The 23,021-nt window shown below is 39.5% G+C and overlaps 1 protein-coding gene and 2 pseudogenes across 3 annotated transcripts in view; all 3 read right to left on the reverse strand.

Moving 5' to 3' along the window:
- Positions 1-19,311, reverse strand: part of LOC143756690 (protocadherin alpha-C2-like) — a 52,625-nt gene extending 33,314 nt beyond the window's left edge. The window contains exons 1-2 of one of the 3 annotated variants that reach the window (XM_077247268.1): positions 7,424-9,879; positions 4,792-4,854 (exon numbers count right to left, since the gene is read on the reverse strand). In XM_077247268.1, coding sequence (XP_077103383.1) covers positions 4,792-4,854; positions 7,424-9,802 — 2,442 coding nt within the window. In that variant the 5' untranslated portion in view covers positions 9,803-9,879. Of the gene's footprint in view, positions 1-4,791; positions 4,855-7,423; positions 9,880-16,768 lie in introns of those variants that run through there. The other 2 variants (XM_077247270.1, XM_077247269.1) reach the window with 2 other exon arrangements.
- On the reverse strand, positions 10,178-12,686 carry LOC143756609 (protocadherin alpha-3 pseudogene; annotated as a pseudogene).
- Positions 19,312-20,121: 810 nt separating the features above from the next.
- On the reverse strand, positions 20,122-22,509 carry LOC143756621 (protocadherin alpha-3 pseudogene; annotated as a pseudogene).
- Between the last annotated feature and the right edge of the window lie 512 nt (positions 22,510-23,021).

Raw genomic sequence — 23,021 nt, forward strand, 5'->3', positions numbered from 1 at the left:
TGTGTGTGTGTGTGTGTGTGTGTGTGTGTGTGTGTGTGTGTGTGTGTGTGTGTGTGTGTGTGTGTGTGTGTGAAACAGAGAGATTTGCCATTTGTGAACATAGAGCAGGATATAGTACAAGGGAGAGGAAATTGTATAACATCAAATTGATCAGATTTTGATAAAACACTGAATATGATTACAAACATTATGGATTTTATATTACGTACATTAGATAATGTAAGTGTCTAATCTGGCAACTGTAGCCTGTGTTACTGCAATTATTTCAGCAACAAGTGTGATTTTAAAACATGTATATTGCATTATTTGCTATTAAATTAACTGATTGTTAAAAGTACTAAATTGAAAAAAAATTCGGCGATTAAACCAAATGTTCTCAATACATACTACAGTGATCTTGTGTTTGAAACAATGATTATGTGGACTGAAAATGTGTATTACTAATCAAATCATGGGATCAGGTTTTAAAAGAATGACTTTTTTGTTTTTGATTTTTTGTACTAAGAGTTTTGAAAATGTACACCTTACTTGTGAAAATAGTACCAAAGTGAATAAAACAAACACACATTGTAATCAAAAACTACAATGGCGTCCCCTGAAATGTCTGTACATTATTAAAATGAAAGACTCCTTATGGCACTTCAACTTCAACTATCGGATTTTCTACATGGTAGCAGAACATACATTATTCATCCTGGCATCCAACTGTCTGAAACCATTAAAGACTATTTCAAAAGGAAATAAAGTAGCGATAGATAGATAGATAGATAGATAGATAGATAGACAGATAGACAGATAGACAGATAGACAGATAGATAGATAGATAGATAGATAGATAGATAGATAGATAGATAGATAGATAGATAGATAGATAGATATATAGATGGTCTACAGCTCATCAGAGTGCTTCTGTTAGATATTAATTTCCAGCTCTACTCGCTCACTATAAATGACTCTAAAATATTAACGCTGGATCATTACAGTGCAGTTATTGCCCGTTTAAAAAGACATTCATTAGACTGCAATAATGGCTATTGTGCAGCACAGGGCTTTGCAGGACCAGCTTTGAGACTTTAGTTGTTAGAGGTGAGTCTGAACACTAATGTTATGGGAGTGTCTTCTCTATAATTAATGTGTTAAATTGTCCCCACATGTCGTTCTGAAATGAGGGTTTTTATGAGAGTGTGTGAGTCAGAGTTGTCTGTCTAAAAAATGTGTGTGAGTCAGTTTTGTGGCTTCATTGTCACACTGCTCAGGGCCACGAGTGATGACCTCACTGCATCTATCATTCATAGTAAAATAGATGACATCATCAGAAAACCACCATTCTCCATTCAAAAAACCTTTTTTAAAATTATTGTTTATATATATTGCAGATGTTTGTTTTAGAAATATATTTCTTTAACATATGACATTTTATTTGCTATAGACATATAGAATTCCGTTTAAAAAAAATCTAATTACATTTTAAATTTGTATTGTGCAATTTAATGTACACAATTTTTGATATTTATACTGATTAAAGCTTTGCAATGGTATATAAGCTACACATAAACATATCATTATCATGTTTAATGCAGTTCAGCTTTTTTTCCCATGACACCTTTACTATTTTAAATAGGAGACCTGAATATTATTTAGACATTGGCTGAAAGACCAAGAAGAAAAGAAAATGACTGGGTGTGTCAGCATACTGGATGCTGTCAAACAGAGAATGGGTAAAGTCAGACCTCTATGGGTACAAAAGAAGAACTGCAGGTCTTTACATCTCACATATCAGAGTGCATTAGATTCTGTCTCTGACACAAAGAAACAATGGAACAGAACAAATAAATCCTCTTTTCAAATGTCATATTTAAACACCGCTATGCTCTTATCCTCGATACGTATTTCTGACAGTCATCTACTCCGTTTCTCTGACTTGCAGAATAATCGATTTTTAAGACAAACTCTCTCTTCCTCTTTTTTTTCCTTCTCTGCCACCCTTAAATGACTGAATTATTGTAAAACAAACGGCCACATCCTGACCAATCATCAAAGTATGAGAATTTAATATAGTGAGAGGGGAAGGGAAGAGTGAGTGATAAGGCAAAATATATGTATCTTCTTTGTATCTATCTACATCCATATCCATCATAATGTATAGTATGCAAAATTTGAATTCAGTTGCACAAATTTCTGAATCCATATCCATTTTATCTAGTGGCAAGGATAGATTAAAATGTTACATTTCATGATGCACTATCCCCCGGTTTCACATACAAGGCTTAAATCTAGTCCCAGACTAAAATGCATGTTTGAGCTGTTTTAATTTACACTGACAAATCTTAAAATATATCAGTGCCATTGCTTTGTCTCAAGATGCAGTGTAATGTTTTTTTCTAAGGCTTATTTCTAAAAGCTACTTAAATGTCCTAATTAAACTAGTAAGGCCTAATCCTGGCTTAATCTAATCCCTGTCTGTGAAATCAGACCTATATATTTTATCTGTAATCAAGTTGAAACATTGTCAGAACAAATAGTTATAGATTTCTCTAATAATTAGGCAAAACACACGAGACCGGCATTACTAATCACAGCCAAGATTTTAGGCAAGGATTCAAACTTCTTGCACTTTTAAAACCAACCTTTTATGTACCGCAGAATAAATAAAACATGCAGAATTCTCTGTTCTATTCTCGGCAGGCACAGCTAAACGCACCCAGAACTCTCTTCATTTATCTGTGAGCCAACGTGATTCAAGGATCTGCGATCCCAAAGCGTGTGTAATTTCTCCTCCATTACATTTCTCCGTCAGAGAACAGGCCATGGTTTTACTGAACGCAAAACAATTAAACCTCCGGGGCCCTGATAAACCCTGCTGCCTCAGCACCGGTTGCCCTTCAGAAGCCCGATTCTAAAACAGACGCCTGTGGAGGTGAAACAAAGCTATCAGGCAATGCAGACAAGCCTCAGTAGACACAGCCACAAAGCCACTACTGAGGACCCCGTACATGCTGTGAATATGTGTGAAAAACAGAATATCAAGCAGCCAAGTTTCCCCTTCTCTCTCTTTTTTTTCTTTTTGCTGCTTCGTTGTAGAGACCAGAAATCTGTGAATGCATATCAGGCTATTCATTTGTAAAATAAACAGATTTATTATGTTTCAGAATGAATGCTGAAATGTTATATCAGCATAACGGATTTGTTTTCAAGTAAATTGTTGGGTTTCACTTTATTTTACAGTATGTTCACTTACGTGTACTTCCTAGTGTACTCACCTAAGAAAGTACTGGGTAATATAAGGTAACTACATGGGTTACGGTTATGTTAGGGGTAGGTTCAGGGTTAGTACCTTGTTGCAATTACTATAATAAGTATATAGTGTACATGGGGAAAAGGACTGTAAAATAAAGTGCTACCAATTGTTGAATATAACAGAAGGATATGTACAAAAGCATTTAAGTGCTCAATTAACCTCTGTACTAATACTAATTTATTGTACAATGGGTAACACTTTATCTTACAGTGTCCTTGTTATATATGTTACATGTACTTACCATAGTAATAACAGTAAATTATGCATAATTACAACTAACCCTCAACCAAATCCTAATCCTACCCTAACCCTATAGTAAGAACATGTAGTTGCTTAATATCACTCAGTACTTAAATATATAATTACACTGTAACAATGACACCTTAAAATAAAGGGTTACACTTTATTTTAAGGTGTCATTGTTACAGTGTAATTAAATATTTAAGTACAGTGTAATATGAATTAACCACATGCACTTGGTTAGGGTAAGATTAGGATTTGGTTGAGGGTTAATTGCATGTAATTAGGCATCATTTACTGTTATTACTATGGTAATTACATGTAACATATGTGACAAGGACACTGTAAAATAAAGTGTTACCAAATAAAGTGTAATCGTACAATGCAGTAAAAAAATAATAATTATGTCACTTTCGGCTTTCCATAGTCAGAATTGTTCATAATAGTGTTGTACATTAACAACACATACTGTAGTACACATTACAGTTGGCTTGCTATGAGTCTCTTTCTTTTTTTAATGTTTTATTTCGAAGTGAACAGGCAGATAAATTAGTGCATCAGGGAAATAAATAGCTGTTTAGTTTGTCAAAATTTGTTCAATAAAAATCACAACTGGTACCACCAATGTTTCATCATCTTCCCATACTCCTTATCTCCCTCTGTCTCTCTCTCTCTCTCTCTCTCTCTCTCTCTCTCTCTCTCTCTCTCTCTCTCTCTCTGTCTCTCTCTCTCTCGTCTCAGTCTCTCAATAAGCCTATGACAAATTCTATCATGTCTAATCAGTGGCTGAACGCCCAGCGGCTGCTGTTTCTCCACTCGCCGTCCCAAGAGTGAATTAATTCTGTGAATCCGTTTTTTATTGTCTCCCTGACACTCTCGCTTGTTTGCCTGATACCACCTGATTCCCCATTTATTCCATCTTTTTCATGAACATCCTCTGACTCTACTGTCTTTCTTTCCATTCATTTACCAGTTCACCACACCCTTTCCTCACACACTCTGCATGACCACCCCCCACCCCTACTCTCTCTCTCTCTCTCTCTCTCTCTCTCTCTCTCTGTGTGTGTGGGTGTGGCAAAATGCAGCATTGGCTAGTTATAAAGAAACAGAGCCAAGTCTCCATGACAACCTGAAAATGGAGGAATAAGAAAAGACACTAAGTGCTAAGATCGCAATTTAACATCATTACATGTGTGTGAGACAGAATGTGAAGGAGACAGAAGAGTAAAGAGAACAAAAAGGATGTCACTAACCTGCTGGTTGATAAGTGTGCCACTGAACTGTGCGTCATTTGGTCTAGTAGGGAAAAACTGTAACTGTAGGGAGAAAAACTAGGGCTGGGTAATAGAGCAAAGAAATGACAACATCCAAAATTTAAATTTGTATTTAACTTAGCTCTGAACTTGTTTTAAATGTGTCAAAGGGACCACAATTTTAGCCAAACAGTCAATATTGTCAATTATATTCAAAATATTTAAGGCTAAATAGAATAATTTTTTAAAAAAAATCATCATCAGGTTTCAAATTGACTGATTTGAATGGACAAGGTTAAACTGATTAATGAGAAAAGAGTTAAAACATAACAACATCTTGCAACTATAACAAGATGCAATAAAATAAACAAATCTCTGCCTTAACGCTCTCATTCTTGTAAGTCACGTTACAAGGAAGGATCTAATATTTTAATGCAGCACAACTGATGTTAAACTCAGTTTCTATCTGTTCAGACTTCTCTTGCACTAAGTGAAATCACTGTAAATCAATTAGTAATGTAATGTAAAGCAATAAGCTGAATTCTTCTTCTCTCTATGTTCAAATGTACAAATGAAAGGAATGTGCTCATGAAATCGATTTAATGGTCTGTACAAACCAGGGTCATCACAGGACTGTAATGAAACCTCTGCTGCTGACACTCTTATTAACACTGCTGGTCAACAAACATCAATTGTGCAACCTCTTCTCATATTAGCAAACTATCACAAACACAGACACACATACACTCACACTATGCATGTTGTTTATGCACATAAACAACTATGTTTGCAGTTGTTGTCAGAGTTACTTTGGCCTCAGCAGAACTGGAGCACAGGGTGGGGTTTTGGTGTGATTGACAGTGATGATGTCACAGCTATGAGCTCAGCCTGCAAACCAAGGGCTCCTGCAGCACAGAACGGAAAATTACTGTCCCTTCCCCCACTCCATTTCCCCCCCCCTCTCTCTCTCTCTCTCTCTCTCTCTCTCTCTCTCTCTCTCTCTCTCTCAGTGTCTGTCTATCTGCGTATTCCTCCCAATACCTTTTATCCCATCTCTCCTTCCTCAACACCCCCACTCTCCTCCCTTTCTCTATCCCGTTTTCTCTCTCCCATCCCCCTCTCGTTCTCCCACACAGGCAATCAGCTTGGAAGGAAAATCTCAGCCGGCACAGAGACAATAACAAAGCTGAATTCTGCTTTGTGTTGTTCTGCTCAACACAACAAAGCAAATACAGCAAACGAACAAACCTGCAGGTCTACTGTAAAACTGTATTAAAAAAAAAAGAAGATAAAGCCGGGACGAATAAATCCTCATAGATTAAAGCACAAAACTATAAAAAAGGAAGTTGCTGTGCACAGAACATTAAACACAGGACATTAATCAAATGTGCATATAATGCTAACTCTGTTTTACAAAAAGTCAGATGTTCTTGCTTCGATTAAAGCACACAATAATATGTTGTTTGGAACATTCTCAAATCATGCTTATGGGTCATCAGTATTTTTTTCTGCAGTCCTTGTCAGCTAAAACGCTGCTGTCAAATTCTAAGAAATTCTAATATTCAGGTTATCTCCCCCCTCCCTTAAATACTCTTACAGTTATGCTTACTGTTATATTTTTAACCAGAAACATGTAAATATGTGGCTTGCATATGTACAATGCAAGCTCATGCAATCCACTAAAGACTAAAGCAGAGACGAACACAATCAGATCGACCTAAAAGCATAGACAGAAGAAAGAGAAAAAAGAATCCAAATGGCCATTTACGGTATCAAACAATGTAAGAAATAAAACGCGTTTAATTTGTGAATGAGACATATAGGGATATAAGACAGCCCTTCTCCAAATTATAGGCTGTAGAAATTATCTGTATGGCTCACACCCTGCTGAGAGGCCTCAGCTGCATGATGAGAGAGCTACTGCTAATGCTAATCTACTGAATCCTGTTTACAAAATGAATTGAAATTAAACTTCCATTGGGACATATCTAGTAAATGGGTTGAAAAAGAGAGAGGTTGAGTGTTTGGAATGCATGGGAGAGACAATATTATGAAAAGGTGCAAAACCAGTAACCAGTACTGCATGTTGTAAGTGAAAAAGAAAGAAGTCAAGGAAGAGAGTGGGGGAAAGTCATGTGACAATTGGTAAGATAGCATTGGTAAATTCAAGCCCAGTGTCAGCATAATTTTTGTCCTGATTATGTGCCAGAGATTTTCCAAGCGGAACACAAAAGCCGAGGATGTCCTCTTTAACCAACATGACACAGACAGCGACAAATCCGCTTCACGTGACAGACTTCGGACTCAATTTCAGACCTAGAAACAGCCGTGGTAATCTCTGCATTGTACAAAAGGTCAACAAATTTAAATAAATAAATAAAACAAACTCAAAACTGTTCTGTTTACATTGGCCAAACAAATATTGGTATTCAATAAGGCACCATTCAGCACACTGTTGCTGGACAGAGTCAAACTATGCTCAATTGCAGTGTGTTTCAGCACCACGGAGAGCTCTCATGCAATTTAAAAACAGCTCATGTTTCAACAGATGTCAGAAGCTCAATACAAGATTTTTGTACACATATGAATTAAAGAAAAAAGTACATTTTAACTGGCCCCCTAAAAAACGTACCTTCTCTTTATTGGGGAGTGTTTGTGTTCTGGTAAAAGTGTCTCCTCCATTAATACTGATCAGTTCTGCATCTGCAGGCGGAAATTGCGCGGGGAAAACCACTACGTCACTCTTCAGTGTGTCCGAGCTAAAACACACGTCATACTGCTGAGTAGCTTTGGAGTAAGACCAGCTCCCGTCAGGGTGTGTGGTGATCATCGGGGCGCTGTACCTGCCCAAACTGCCGTCTGTCCTGTGGCATTTTACAGCTATCAAACTGATGAGGCTCAGTAAAAAGATGACGGATACACACACAATGGCGATCAGCAAATACAGATTTAAATCCGAGAAACTCTCCTCCTTTATCGGCGCATGTCTGAATGGAGTCTTGACGTCACCTGCGCTTTCAACAACCACAACATCAATAGACACAGTCGCTGACAGTGAGGGCTCTCCGTTATCACTAACCAAAATGACCAACGGGTGAGTTTTCAGGTCATTGTCACTCATTCTCCTCTTAGTCCTGATCTCCCCGCTGCTGGTTCCGATTCGGAACAGATTGTTTCCTTTGGGTTCAGAGATGTGGAAAGACAGCAGCGCATTGTAACCAGAATCTGCATCTACAGCCCTGATCTTGGCCACAAAGTAGCCCGCGTCAGCAGAATAGGGAATGTTCTCTGTGTTAACGGAACCGAGCTCGGAATAGGGCGCGAGAATCCCGGGACTGTTGTCATTCTCATCCAGGATAAAAACATTTACAGTCACGTTACTGCTGAGAGGAGGAACACCAGAGTCTGTGGCCTGAACTTTAAACTGAAATGTTTTGATCTCCTCATAGTTAAACGTCTGTAAACTGTGTATATCTCCACTGTCAGAGTTTATACTAACAACAGAATATGTAGTTCCAGATTTGTGAAGTGGTTCCAGTATTCCATAAGTAATTTTGGAATTTTCATCTAAATCTGGATCAACAGCCGAAATAGTGTAAAGGAATTGACCTTTAGGACCATTTTCTTTTACAAATACATTTATAACAGGATTTTGAAAACGTGGGGGATTGTCATTAACATCAGATACATACACTGTTAAAACGCGTATGGAAGAAAGAGGCGGAGTCCCTTCATCTGACGCCATGATTGTGACATTATATCGATCAACACGCTCTCTATCCAACGGCCCATCCACTATAAGAGAATAATAATTCTTGTACGATGACTGTAATTTAAAAGGAACATCACCTACCACTTTCCCGTGCGTATTTCCATTCTTTCCCGAGTCTTTGTCAGATATCGTTATCAAAGCAACCGTTGTTTCTTTTTTAGCATCCTCCCTTACTGTGTTCACTTGTGACGTTAAGGATATTTCTGGCTCGTTGTCGTTTATATCTAAAACCTCTACTAATATTTTACAGTGCGCGGACCGCGGACTCGCTCCTTTGTCTTTAGCCTGAGCATGAATCTCATAGGCATTGTGTTCCTCAAAATCCACACTGCCCTGCACTGAAATGACACCGGTAGCAGAATCAATTTTAAAAACCTTGTTTGTTTTGTCATCGCTGTCTTGCTGAACTAAAGAATAAATTATTTCACTATTTACTCCCTCATCCAAATCAGTGGCATTCAGATTTATGACTAATGTTTCCATTGGTGCATTCTCAAATAGACGCACTTTGTAAAGAGCTTTACCAAACACGGGTGCGTTATCATTTACATCTTGTACATTTATGATTATCTGTATTGTACCAGATTTGGGAGGTTTTCCTCCATCTACAGCAGTCAGTGTGAGCTGGATCACCGCTTGTTTCTCTCGATCTAAAGCTTTCTGCAGCACTAATTCAGCAGACACACTCTGCTCTCCTCCGCTCTGCACATCCAGAGAGAAATGCTCATTCGGACTCAGTTTGTAGCTCTTTACCGAGTTCGCTCCAACATCAGGATCCGACGCCCTCGGCATCTGAAATCTGTCTCCAACAAACGCATTCTCTGATATGTTAAATTGCTTAGACCTAACACGAAACGACGGAGCATTATCATTAATGTCTAATATATTTATCTCAATGCGAAACAGGTTTAATGGACTATTAACAATGGCTTCTAAATTCACTGAACATTGCGGTGAGGCAGGACACAATTCCTCCCTGTCGATCCTTTCGCTGACGAAAAGAACACCCGTTTTCAAATGAACCTCAAAATATTTCCTTCCCAAAACTGCGGGGATGTGAAATCCGCTTGATTCCAGTTCTTGGATGTTCAAATTAAGATCCTTTGCGATATTTCCAACAAATGTCCCTGTGTTCACCTCCTCTGAAATGGAGTATGCGATCTGGGCTGAAGCCGTAGACAGCAAGCGCAGTAAAACCAGACAAATAGCGATCCTGCTGAGAAGAATTATCCTAGCCATTACGCATCTATTTTGTAAACTCCACCAATCGCTGCAAAAAAACAATTGACAAAACAGGTTCCATTCTTTAGTTATATTCCACTCTATGTCATTTGTTTCAATGCATTCAGACGGAATAGAACAAAGCGCATGAGTGGCGCTCAAGTAAGGACGAGGAGGAGCCAATGTGGGCGCGCTCGAATGTTGCAAAACACTATACTGACACCAAGTGGCTTCGGAGAGAGAACTAGGCTATAACCCTGACAAAAAAAAACTGTTGACTGGTTTCTTAAGAACAGTAGGCCTATAACAACATTTGTTTTCGGTTTATACATTTTAAATATTTGTGTTTAATAAATTAAATATATAAAAATAATAATAATAAAAAAATGTAGGCTATATGTCATCTCTTACCTTTTCTTTATTGGGAAGTGTTTGTGTTCTGGTAAAAGTGTCTCCTCCATTAATACTGATCAGCTCTGCATCTGCAGGCGGAAATTGCGTGGGAAAAACCACTACGTCACTCTTCAGTGTGTCCGAGCTAAAACACACGTCATACTGCTGAGTAGCTTTGGAGTAAGACCAGCTCCCGTCAGGGTGTGTGGTGATCATCGGGGCGCTGTACCTGCCCAAACTGCCGTCTGTCCTGTGGCATTTTACAGCTATCAAACTGATGAGGCTCAGTAAAAAGATGACGGATACACACACAATGGCGATCAGCAAATACAGATTTAAATCCGAGAAACTCTCCTCCCTTATCGGCGCATTTCTGAATGGAGTCTTAACGTCTCCTGCGCTTTCAACAACCACAACATCAATAGACACAGTCGCTGACAGTGAGGGCTCTCCGTTATCACAAACCAAAATGACCAACGGGTGAGTTTTCACGTCATTGTCACTCATTCTCCTCTTAGTCCTGATCTCCCCGCTGCTGGTTCCGATTCGGAACAGATTGTTTCCTTTGGGTTCAGAGATGTGGAAAGACAGCAGCGCATTGTAACCAGAATCTGCATCTACAGCCCTGATCTTGGCCACAAAGTAGCCCGCGTCAGCAGAATAGGGAATGTTCTCTGTGTTAACGGAACCGAGCTCAGAATAGGGCGCGAGAATCCCGGGACTGTTGTCATTCTCATCCAGGATAAAAACATTTACAGTCACGTTACTGCTGAGAGGAGGAACACCAGAGTCTGTGGCCTGAACTTTAAACTGAAATGTTTTGATCTCTTCATAGTTAAACGTCTGTAAACTGTGTATATCTCCACTGTCAGAGTTTATGTTGATCATGGATGTTACCGGGCTGCTTTTAGAGCTTTCTAGTAAAGAATATGTTGTCCGTTCATTATCACCTACATCAGGATCAAAAGCAGAAACTGTATGAATAACAGCTCCAATCTGACTGTTCTCTTTCACATAAACATTAATGACGGGCTCTGGAAAGCGCGGCGCGTTGTCGTTCACATCAGAAACGTGTACAGCAATGACACTGGTGCTGGAGAGAGGCGGAGTCCCTTCATCAGTAGCTGTGATGGTCACGTTATACACGGGCGCGCGCTCTCTGTCTAGGGGACCGTTTACCACTAAGGTATAATAATTCTTGTACGAGTTCTGAACTTTAAAAGGAACAGATCCCTGAATCTTTAAAGTTACCTGTCCGTTTTTACCAGCATCATTATCAGTTACAGTTATCATTCCAACCATTGTCTCAATCGGAGCATCTTCTTTAACAGTGCTCACTAAAGACGTCACAGATATCACTGGTATGTTGTCATTTACATCCACAACTTCGACCAATACTTTACAGTGTGCAGCTCTCGGATTATTGCTTTTATCTTTTGCTTGTACTCGAAGTTCTATTGCATTCCTCTGCTCATAATCTACATCTTTTTGTACAGTAATTTCACCCGTTTCAGGGCTTATCAAGAATGCATTTACATATTTATCATTGTCGTGGTTGACGATTGCATAAATTATTTCACCGTTCACACCCTCATCTAAATCAACAGCTTTAACAGTAATCACGTGAGTACCACGTGCTGCATTCTCAATGGTTTTGGCTTTATACAGAGACTTACCGAAAATAGGAATGTTATCATTAACATCTACAACGTTAACAATAATCTCCGTTGTACCGGATTTAGGAGGTTTTCCTCCGTCGACAGCAATCAGTGTGAGCTGGATCACAGACTGTTTCTCTCGATCTAATGCTTTCTGAAGCACTAACTCAGCAGACACACTCTGCTCTCCTCCGCCCTGTACATCCAGAGAGAAATGTTCGTTCGGACTCAGTTTGTAGCTCTTTATCGAATTAACACCAACATCAGCATCAAACGCTCGTTGTAATGGAAACCTCTCCCCTGGAGAAGCTGACTCGCTGATATTCAAATTTGTTATTGATGTCCGAAATGCGGGTGCATTATCATTAATGTCAACAACATTTATTTCAAATCTGTAAATATTCAACGGAGAGCTAATCATGGCTTCTAAAGGCAGCGAACATTTAATATTCTTTTCGCATATTTCTTCTCGATCAATTCTTTCTCTGACATGGAGAACGCCAGTTTTTGTATTTACATCGAAATACCTCTTGTTCGGTCCCGGAACTATATGAAACCCTCGTACCTCGAGATCGTGAATATTCAGATTAAAATCCTTAACCAAATTCCCAACTGTAGTTCCTGGGTTTGCTTCCTCAGACACGGAATAGACAAACTGTCCGCTGGTTATATTCCAAAGCCGACACAGAAAGTACACAGAAAGCCAAAACCGAAATTTTGATTGCCGTTTGGATTCCATTGCCTCAACCTTCTGGATATGACAAAATCATAAAAATCCGATAGCATAGTCTCTGAGGAAACGTTCACACGAAACCACGCAGTACAACAGCTTCCTGACACAATGGCGAATTCTGAACAAAGCCTCTCTGCTCGGGAAGCTACAAAATGAGGAGGAGCTAATAGTGGAGTAATGGAAATTCTCCTGTAAAATGGAAGGCTAGTGACATCGTGCGGACAACTGCAAACTACTGTTTCTTCATAAAATATAATACAATATTTTTATATATTTAATCTATCAGTTATAAGAGCATAACATTCAAACAAATGTGATGTCTAAAATGGCAAAAGTGTCCACATCATTCTGGCTGTCTAATTATAACAATGGCATTGGACGCATATACTGAACAAGTTTAATAACTACACAATTAAATGAAAAAAGTGAATTTACAAGACAGGATAATACGACATGGAACTGAAATATATTTATAAGTTCGTGGCAATATCGGACAAAATAACAGTTGATTTCTTAGAGAAGTTGCGTGTTCTGCACCACGGACAGCGTTAGTGCAAAAAAGATAAAACTGCCCTCTAAACCTGTGCACAACAGGAATAAAAGAGTTTGGGAGAGAAGGTTAATGGTTTATAAATAATTTCTCCTCAGTCTTAATCTAAAAGAACTAATGGATGAACGAAATGCAGCACGAAGAACTCAAGAAATTGCAGCTCCAAACTAAATCGAACTGAATCATTTGTTTTCCTAACTTTTCATAGAAAACATGTCTTACCTTCTCTTTATTAGGGAGTGTTTGTGTTCTGGTAAACGTGTCTCCTCCATTAATACTGATCAGTTCTGCATCTGCAGGCGGAAATTGCGCGGGGAAAACCACTACGTCACTCTTCAGTGTGTCCGAGCTAAAACACACGTCATACTGCTGAGTAGCTTTGGAGTAAGACCAGCTCCCGTCAGGGTGTGTGGTGATCATCGGGGCGCTGTACCTGCCCAAACTGCCGTCTGTCCTGTGGCATTTTACAGCTATCAAACTGATGAGGCTCAGTAAAAAGATGACGGACACACACACAATGGCGATCAGCAAATACAGATTTAAATCCGAGAAACTCTCCTCCTTTATTGGCGCATGTCTGAATGGAGTCTTGACGTCACCTGCGCTTTCAACAACCACAACATCAATAGACACAGTCGCTGAAAGTGAGGGCTCTCCGTTATCACAAACCAAAATGACCAACGGGTGAGTTTTCAGGTCATTGTCACTCATTCTCCTCTTAGTCCTGATCTCCCCGCTGCTGGTTCCGATTCGGAACAGATTGTTTCCTTTGGGTTCAGAGATGTGGAAAGACAGCAGCGCATTGTAACCAGAATCTGCATCTACAGCCCTGATCTTGGCCACAAAGTAGCCCGCGTCAGCAGAATAGGGAATGTTCTCTGTGTTAACGGAACCGAGCTCGGAATAGGGCGCGAGAATCCCGGGACTGTTGTCATTCTCATCCAGGATAAAAACATTTACAGTCACGTTACTGCTGAGAGGAGGAACACCGGAGTCTGTGGCCTGAACTTTAAACTGAAATGTTTTGATCTCTTCATAGTTAAACGTCTGTAAACTATGTATATCTCCACTGTCAGAGTTTATGTTGATCATGGATGTTACCGGGCCGCTTTTAGAGCTTTCTAGTAAAGAATATGTTATCCGGGCATTATCACCTAAATCAGGATCTAAAGCAGATACTGTATGAATAACAGCTCCAATCTGACTGTTCTCTTTCACATAAACATTAATGACGGGCTCTGGAAAGCGCGGCGCGTTGTCATTCACATCAGAAACGTGTACAGCAATGACACTGGTGCTGGAGAGAGGCGGAGTCCCTTCATCAGTAGCTGTGATGGTCACGTTATACTCGGACGCGCGCTCTCTGTCCAGAGGTCCATCTACCACTAATGTGTAATAATTCTTGTACGAGTTCTGAACTTTAAAAGGAACAGATCCATGAATCTTTAAGGTTACCTGTCCGTTTTTACCAGCATCATTATCAGTTACAGTTATCATTCCAACCATTGTCTCAATCGGAGCATCTTCTTTAACAGTGCTCACTAAAGACGTCACAGATATCACTGGTATGTTGTCATTCACATCCACAACTTCGACCAATACTTTACAGTGTGCCGCTTTCGGATTATAACCCTTATCTTTTGCTTGTATTCGGAGTTCGATTGCATTCCTCTGCTCATAATCTACATCTTTTTGCACAGTAATTTCACCTGTTTCTGAGTTTATCGAAAATGCATCGACATTTTTGTCATTGCTGTGATTCACTATTGAATAAATGATTTCACCGTTCACACCCTCATCTAAATCAACAGCTTTAACTGTAATCACGTGAGTACCACGTGCTGCATTCTCAATGATTTTGCCTTTATACAAAGACTTACTGAAAACAGGAATATTATCATTAACATCTACAACGATAACAAAAATCTCGGTTGAACCGGATGTAGGAGGTTTTCCTCCGTCTACAGCAGTCAGTGTGAGCTGGATCACAGACTGTTTCTCTCGATCTAATGCTTTCTGAAGCACTAACTCAGCAGACACACTCTGCTCTCCTCCGCCCTGTACATCCAGAGAGAAATGTTCGTTCGGATTCAGTTTGTAGCTCTTTAAAGAGTTACTGCCCACATCTGCGTCAAACGCGCTCTGTAAAGGAAACCTCTCCCCTGGAATAGCTGATTCGGTAATATTTAGATGTATTATTGATGTCCGAAATGCGGGTGCATTATCATTAATATCAAAAACATTTATTTCAAATCTGTAAATATTCAATGGAGAGCTAATCATGGCTTCTAAAGACAGCGAACATTTAATATTCTGTTCGCATATTTCTTCTCTATCAATTCTTTCTCTGACATGGAGAACGCCAGTTTTTGTATTTAAATCGAAATACCTCTTGTTCGGTCCCGGAACTATATGAAACCCTCGTACCTCGAGATCTTGAATATTCAGATTAAAATCCTTAACCAAATTCCCAACTGTAGTTCCTGGGTTTGCTTCCTCAGACACGGAATAGACAAACTGTCCGCTGGTTATATTCCAAAGCCGACACAAAAAGTACACAGAAAGCCAAAACAGAAATTTTGATTGCCGTTTTGATTCCATTGCCTCAACCTTCTGGATATGACAAAATCTTAAAATCCGATAGCATAGTCGCTGAGGAGACGTTCACACGAAACCACGAAGTACAACAGCTTCCTGACACAATGGCGAATTCTGAACAAAGCCTCTCTGCTCGATCGGGAAGCTACAAAATGAGGAGGAGCTTATAGTGGAGTAATGGAAATTCTCCTGTAAAATGGAAGGCTAGTGACATCGTGCGGACAACTGCAAACTCTACTGTTTCTAAATGAAATACAATAAAATATTTTGATATTTTAATATTTTTAATATATCAGTTAAAAGAGCATACTTTTTTTTTAAATTCCCAGTCTAAAATGGCAAAAGTGTCCACATCTCTCTGGCTGTAGGTATAACAGTGGCATCGGACGTATATACTGAAGAAGATTATTTATTTACTACAAAATTAAATCTTAAAAAATGTGAAATGACAAAACATGTTAATACGACTTGGAACAGAAATATATGGTAACACTTCATTTCTATAGTCTACTTTAGACATTTTACTATCAGCAAACAGTTTATTGTGTTAGTCCCCCATATTCTACGTACTATAAGTAACTTGGCAAACTAGCCAACTACAAGTCAACTTATTCTCCTAACCCTAACCTAACATTCTATTGACAGTCTACTGCAGTCTACTAATACTCTAATGAGAGTTAGTTGGCATGTAGTTGACAATTTACTTATAGTTAGTAGAATGTCTAAAGTGAACTACTGAAATAAAGTTTAACCAACTATATTCACAAGTGTCTGGCAATATCGGACAAAATAACAGTTGATTTCTTAGAGCATTTGCGTGTTCAGCACCACGGACAGCGTTTATGCAAAAGATGATGAATTGCCCTCTAAACCAGTGCGCAACAGGAATAAAAGAAAATATTATTGGTTCATAATTAATTTCCCCTCAGTCTTAATCTAAAATAAGTAATGAATGAACGATATGCAGCACGAAGAATTCAAGAAATTGCAGCTCCAGATTAAATCGAACTGAATAATATGTTTTCCTAACTTTTCATAAAACAATTTCTTACCTTCTCTTTATTAGGGAGTGTTTGTGTTCTGGTAAAAGTGTCTCCTCCATTAATACTGATCAGTTCTGCATCTGCAGGCGGAAATTGCGCGGGGAAAACCACTACGTCACTCTTCAGTGTGTCCGAGCTAAAACACACGTCATACTGCTGAGTAGCTTTGGAGTAAGACCAGCTCCCGTCAGGGTGTGTGGTGATCATCGGGGCGCTGTACCTGCCCAAACTGCCGTCTGTCCTGTGGCATTTTACAGCTATCAAACTGATGAGGCTCAGTAAAAAGATGACGGATACACACACAATGGCGATCAGCAAATACAGATTTAAATCCGAGAAACTCTCCTCCTTTATCGGCGCATGTCTGAATGGAGTCTTGACGTCACCTGCCCTTTCAACAACCACAACATCAATAGACACAGTCGCTGACAGTGAGGGCTCTCCGTTATCACTAACCAAAATGACCAACGGGTGAGTTTTCAGGTCATTGTCACTCATTCTCCTCTTAGTCCTGATCTCCCCGCTGCTGGTTCCGATTCGGAACAGATTGTTTCCTTTGGGTTCAGAGATGTGGAAAGACAGCAGCGCATTGTAACCAGAATCTGCATCTACAGCCCTGATCTTGGCCACAAAGTAGCCCGCGTCAGCAGAATAGGGAATGTTCTCTGTGTTAACGGAACCGAGCTCGGAATAGGGCGCGAGAATCCCGGGACTGTTGTCATTCTCATCCAGGATAAAAACATTTACAGTCACGTTACTGCTGAGAGGAGGAACACCAGAGTCTGTGGCCTGAACTTTAAACTGAAATGTTTTGATCTCTTCATAGTTAAATGACTGTAAACTGTGTATATCTCCACTGCCAGAGTTTATGTTGATCATGGATGTTACCGGGCCGCTTTTAGAGCTTTCTAGTAAAGAATATGTTATCCGGGCATTATCACCTACATCCGGATCTAAAGCAGATACTGTATGAATAACAGCTCCAATCTGACTGTTCTCTTTCACATAAACATTAATGACGGGCTCTGGAAAGCACGGCGCGTTGTCATTCACATCAGAAACGTGTACAGCAATGACACTGGTGCTGGAGAGAGGCGGAGTCCCTTCATCAGTAGCTGTGATGGTCACGTTATACTCGGACGCGCGCTCTCTGTCTAGAGGTCCATCCACCACAAGAGAATAATAATTTTTGTACGAGTTCTGAACTTTAAAAGGAACGGATCCATGAATCTTTAAGGTTACCTGTCCGTTCTTACCAGCATCATTATCAGTTACAGTTATCATTCCAACCATTGTATCAATCGGAGCCTCTTCTTTTACAGTATTAACCAACGATGTTACAGAGATTTTTGGAACATTATCGTTAATATCTACAATTTCCAGAAGCACTTTACAAAGAGACGCTCTTGGTTTATGCCCTTTATCTTTCGCCTGCACGCGGAGCTCCACGGCATTTTGTCTTTCATAATCCACATCACCTTTCACCGTAATCTCGCCAGTTTCTGGGTTTATTGAAAATGAATCGACATTTTTATCATTATCGTGGTTAACTAAAGCATAAACTATCTGACCATTTACGCCCTCATCTGGGTCGCTGGCCTGAACTGAAATAATGGAGGTACCATGGGGCGCGTTTTCATTTACGCGAGCTTTATACAACGGTTTACTGAAAACAGGAATGTTATCGTTTACATCTTCAACATTTACAATAATCTGCATTGTTCCTGATCTTGGAGGTTTTCCTCCGTCTACTGCGGTCAGTGTGAGCTGGATCACCGCTTGTTTCTCTCGATCTAAAGCTTTCTGCAGCACTAACTCAGCAGAAACTCTTTGCTCTCCTCCGCTCTGTACATCCAGAGAAAAGTGTTCATTTGGACTCAGCTTGTAACTCTTTACTGAATTACTGCCCACATCTGCGTCAAACGCTCTTGTTAGAGCGAACTGCTCCCCTGGAAAAGCTGATTCAGAAATATTTAGGGTTGTCTTTGAGGTACGAAATATTGGTGGGTTATCATTAATATCTATTACATTTATCTCAAATCTATATATATTCAAAGGCGAATTAACAATTGCTTCCAGAGGTAATGAACACTTCACATTCTGTTCGCATAGCTCCTCTCGGTCTATTCTCTCCTTAACGTGAAGAACACCCGTCTTTAAATTCAAATCGAAATACCTTCCATTTTTCTCCGACACAATTTGAAATCCACGTCTTTCAATGTCCTGTAGATTCAAGTTAAAATCCTTAGCTAAATTTCCAACTGTCGTGCCTGGGTTGGCTTCCTCCGATATGGAATACACAATCTGCCCATCTGTAAAAATCCCAAAGCGAAGAAAGACACCGAAAAATATCCACGATTTGAACATTCGTCCCTTTGTTAAAGCCATTTTACAAAATCACTGTTACGCAAGTTAAATCACTAGAATCCTTCCGCATGTCTGTAAAATGTTTCCTGCTAAATCCACGAGTGACTGTATCCGAGGACAATGGTGGACGACTAACAAAGCCCTTTTGCAGGACGAACGAAGAAGGAAAATAAGGAGGAGCCTCGCCATGTCATGAAAGCTCACACAACAGTCAGATACTGACATCGCGCGGACAAATTTGAACATTACATCAACAAATAAAAAAATAAAAAGTCTAATAAATAAACTGTACTTCTATCATTACTTCTATAAATATTCAATCAGAATAAAAAAGATATATGTAAAAATGGTTTAAAACTGTTTCAACTGTGTGGGAAATAAACGAATTATTTAAAATGACAATTAAAATAGGCCTATAATTTGAACATGACAAAGACCCACACAAATATACTGACTTTCAGAACATATATGGGAAAAATGTTTGAAGATGAAACCCGTGTAAACAGAGTAAGTTTAAGATGCAAACCATTTACAGTATTAAGCAGCATGTTTTTTGGTAAATGTGTCACCTGGTGCCAAAAGAAAAAAATATTTTTCTTGAAAACAAGAAAAAAATTATTTTTCTTTTAACCTGTATTGCGCAATATAGGCTAAACGTTATCATTCCGACAACGTGGGGAAAAAGAAACATGAAACGTTTCATGTCTGATACGTCGTGACAAATATCTGCTATTTGGACGGGCGGTGTTCAGTACCAGGAACAGCTCCAAATATACTTTAACAATAAACCATGTAGACAACGCTTGTCCACTATGCAATAAATACACAAGTTCCATGTTTTATGTGCACTCTGAAAAAGATACTAATATTTTATATACAAAAAAAAAATTCTACCCAAATAATTAAAACTGACAACAGAGAGGATGCCAGTTAGAAATATACATTGAAATCGGAGAAAAGAGTTAATTCACCAATAAAACAAAATATTTATTAATTTATCTTACCTTCTCTTTATTAGGAAGTGTTTGTGTTCTGGTAAAAGTGTCTCCTCCATTAATACTGATCAGTTCTGCATCTGCAGGCGGAAATTGCGCGGGGAAAACCACTACGTCACTCTTCAGTGTGTCCGAGCTAAAACACACGTCATACTGCTGAGTAGCTTTGGAGTAAGACCAGCTCCCGTCAGGGTGTGTGGTGATCATCGGGGCGCTGTACCTGCCCAAACTGCCGTCTGTCCTGTGGCATTTTACAGCTATCAAACTGATGAGGCTCAGTAAAAAGATGACGGACACACACACAATGGCGATCAGCAAATACAGATTTAAATCCGAGAAACTCTCCTCCTTTATCGGCGCATGTCTGAATGGAGTCTTGACGTCACCTGCGCTTTCAACAACCACAACATCAATAGACACAGTCGCTGACAGTGAGGGCTCTCCGTTATCACAAACCAAAATTACCAACGGGTGAGTTTTCAGGTCATTGTCACTCATTCTCCTCTTAGTCCTGATTTCCCCGCTGCTGGTTCCGATTCGGAACAGATTGTTTCCTTTGGGTTCAGAGATGTGGAAAGACAGCAGCGCATTGTAACCAGAATCTGCATCTACAGCCCTGATCTTGGCCACAAAGTAGCCCGCGTCAGCAGAATAGGGAATGTTCTCTGTGTTAACGGAACCGAGCTCGGAATAGGGCGCGAGAAACCCGGGACTGTTGTCATTCTCATCCAGGATAAAAACATTTACAGTCACGTTACTGCTGAGAGGAGGAACACCAGAGTCTGTGGCCTGAACTTTAAACTGAAATGTTTTGATCTCTTCATAGTTAAACGACTGTAAACTGTGTATATCTCCACTGTCAGAGTTTATGTTGATCATGGATGTTACCGGGCCGCTTTTAGAGCTTTCTAGTAAAGAATATGTTATCCGGGCATTATCACCTACATCAGGATCTAAAGCAGAAACTGTATGAATAACAGCTCCAATCTGACTGTTCTCTTTCACATAAACATTAATGACGGGCTCTGGAAAGCGCGGCGCGTTGTCATTCACATCAGAAACGTGTACAACAATGACACTGGTGCTGGAGAGAGGCGGAGTCCCTTCATCAGTAGCTGTGATGGTCACGTTATACACGGACGCGCGCTCTCTGTCTAGGGGACCGTTAACAACTAAAGTATAATAATTTTTGTACGAGTTCTGAAATTTAAAAGGAACAGAACCCTGCATCTTTAAGGTTACCTGTCCGTTTTTACCAGCATCATTATCAGTTATAGTTATCATTCCAACCATTGTGTCAATCGGAGCATCTTCTTTTACAGTATTATCCAACGATGTTACAGATATTTTTGGAACATTATCGTTAATATCTACAATTTCCAGTAGAACTTTACAAAAAGACGCTCTTGGTTTATGCCCTTTATCTTTCGCCTGCACGCGGAGCTCCACAGCATTTTTTCTTTCATAATCCACATCACCTTTCACCGTAATCTCGCCAGTTTCTGGGTTTATTGAAAATGAATCGACGTTTTTATCATTATTGTGGTTAACTAAAGCATAGACAATCTGACCATTTACGCCCTCATCTGGGTCGCTGGCCTGAACTGAAATAATGGAGGTACCATGGGGCGCGTTTTCATTTACGCGAGCTTTATACAACGATTTACTGAAAACAGGAATGTTATCGTTTACATCTTCAACATTTACAATAATCTGCATTGTTCCTGATCTCGGAGGTTTCCCTCCGTCTACTGCGGTCAGTGTGAGCTGGATCACCGCTTGTTTCTCTCGATCTAAAGCTTTCTGCAGCACTAACTCAGCAGACACACTCTGCTCTCCTCCGCTCTGTACATCCAGAGAAAAGTGTTCATTTGGACTCAGCTTGTAACTCTTTACTGAATTACTGCCCACATCCGCGTCAAACGCGGTAGGTAGAGCGAACTGCTCTCCTGGAATAGCTAACTCCGTAATATTTATTGGCGTCTTTGAGGTACGAAATATTGGTGGGTTATCATTAATATCTAGTACATTTATCTCAAATCTATATATATTCAAAGGCGAATTAACAATTGCTTCCAGAGGTAATGAACACTTCACATTCTGTTCGCATAGCTCCTCTCGGTCTATTCTCTCCTTAACGTGAAGAACACCCGTCTTTAAATTTAAATCGAAATACCTTCCATTTTTCTCCGACACAATTTGAAATCCACGTCTTTCAATGTCCTGTAGATTCAAGTTAAAATCCTTAGCTAAATTTCCAACTGTCGTGCCTGGGTTTGCTTCCTCCGATGTGGAATACACAATCTGCCCATCTGTAAAAATCCCAAAGCGAAGAAAGACACCGAAAAATATCCACGATTTGAACATTCGTCCCTTTGTTAAAGCCATTTTACAAAATCACTGTTACGCAAAATCACTTGAATCCTCCCGCATGTCTGTAAAATGTTTACTGCTAAATCCACGAGTGACTGTATCCGAGGACAATGGTGGACGACTAACAAAGCCCTTTTGCAGGACGAATGAAGAAGGAAAATAAGGAGGAGCCTCGCCATGTCATGAAAGCTCACACAACAGTCAGATACTGACATCGCGCGGACAAATTTGACCATCACATCAACAAATAAAAAGCAATATATTCCCTTTTTTAAGTGATCATAAAATGTCAAATAAATAAACTGTAACTATCATTACTTCTATAGATAATCAACTGGAATAAAATAGTTATATTATATAAAAACGGGTTGAAACGGTTTTAACTGTATGGCAAATAAACGAATTATTTAAAATGTCAATTAAAATATTACTTGAACACCACAAAGAGCCACAAAAATATATTGATTTTCAGAACATATATGGGGAAAATGTTTGAAGATGAAACGCGTGTAAACAGAGTAAGTTTG

Source organism: Siphateles boraxobius, unplaced genomic scaffold (genome assembly GCF_051911475.1).
Source record: "Siphateles boraxobius isolate OS27281-9 unplaced genomic scaffold, OSU_SipBor_1 3, whole genome shotgun sequence".
In the NCBI taxonomy this organism is placed as follows: domain Eukaryota; kingdom Metazoa; phylum Chordata; class Actinopteri; order Cypriniformes; family Leuciscidae; genus Siphateles; species Siphateles boraxobius.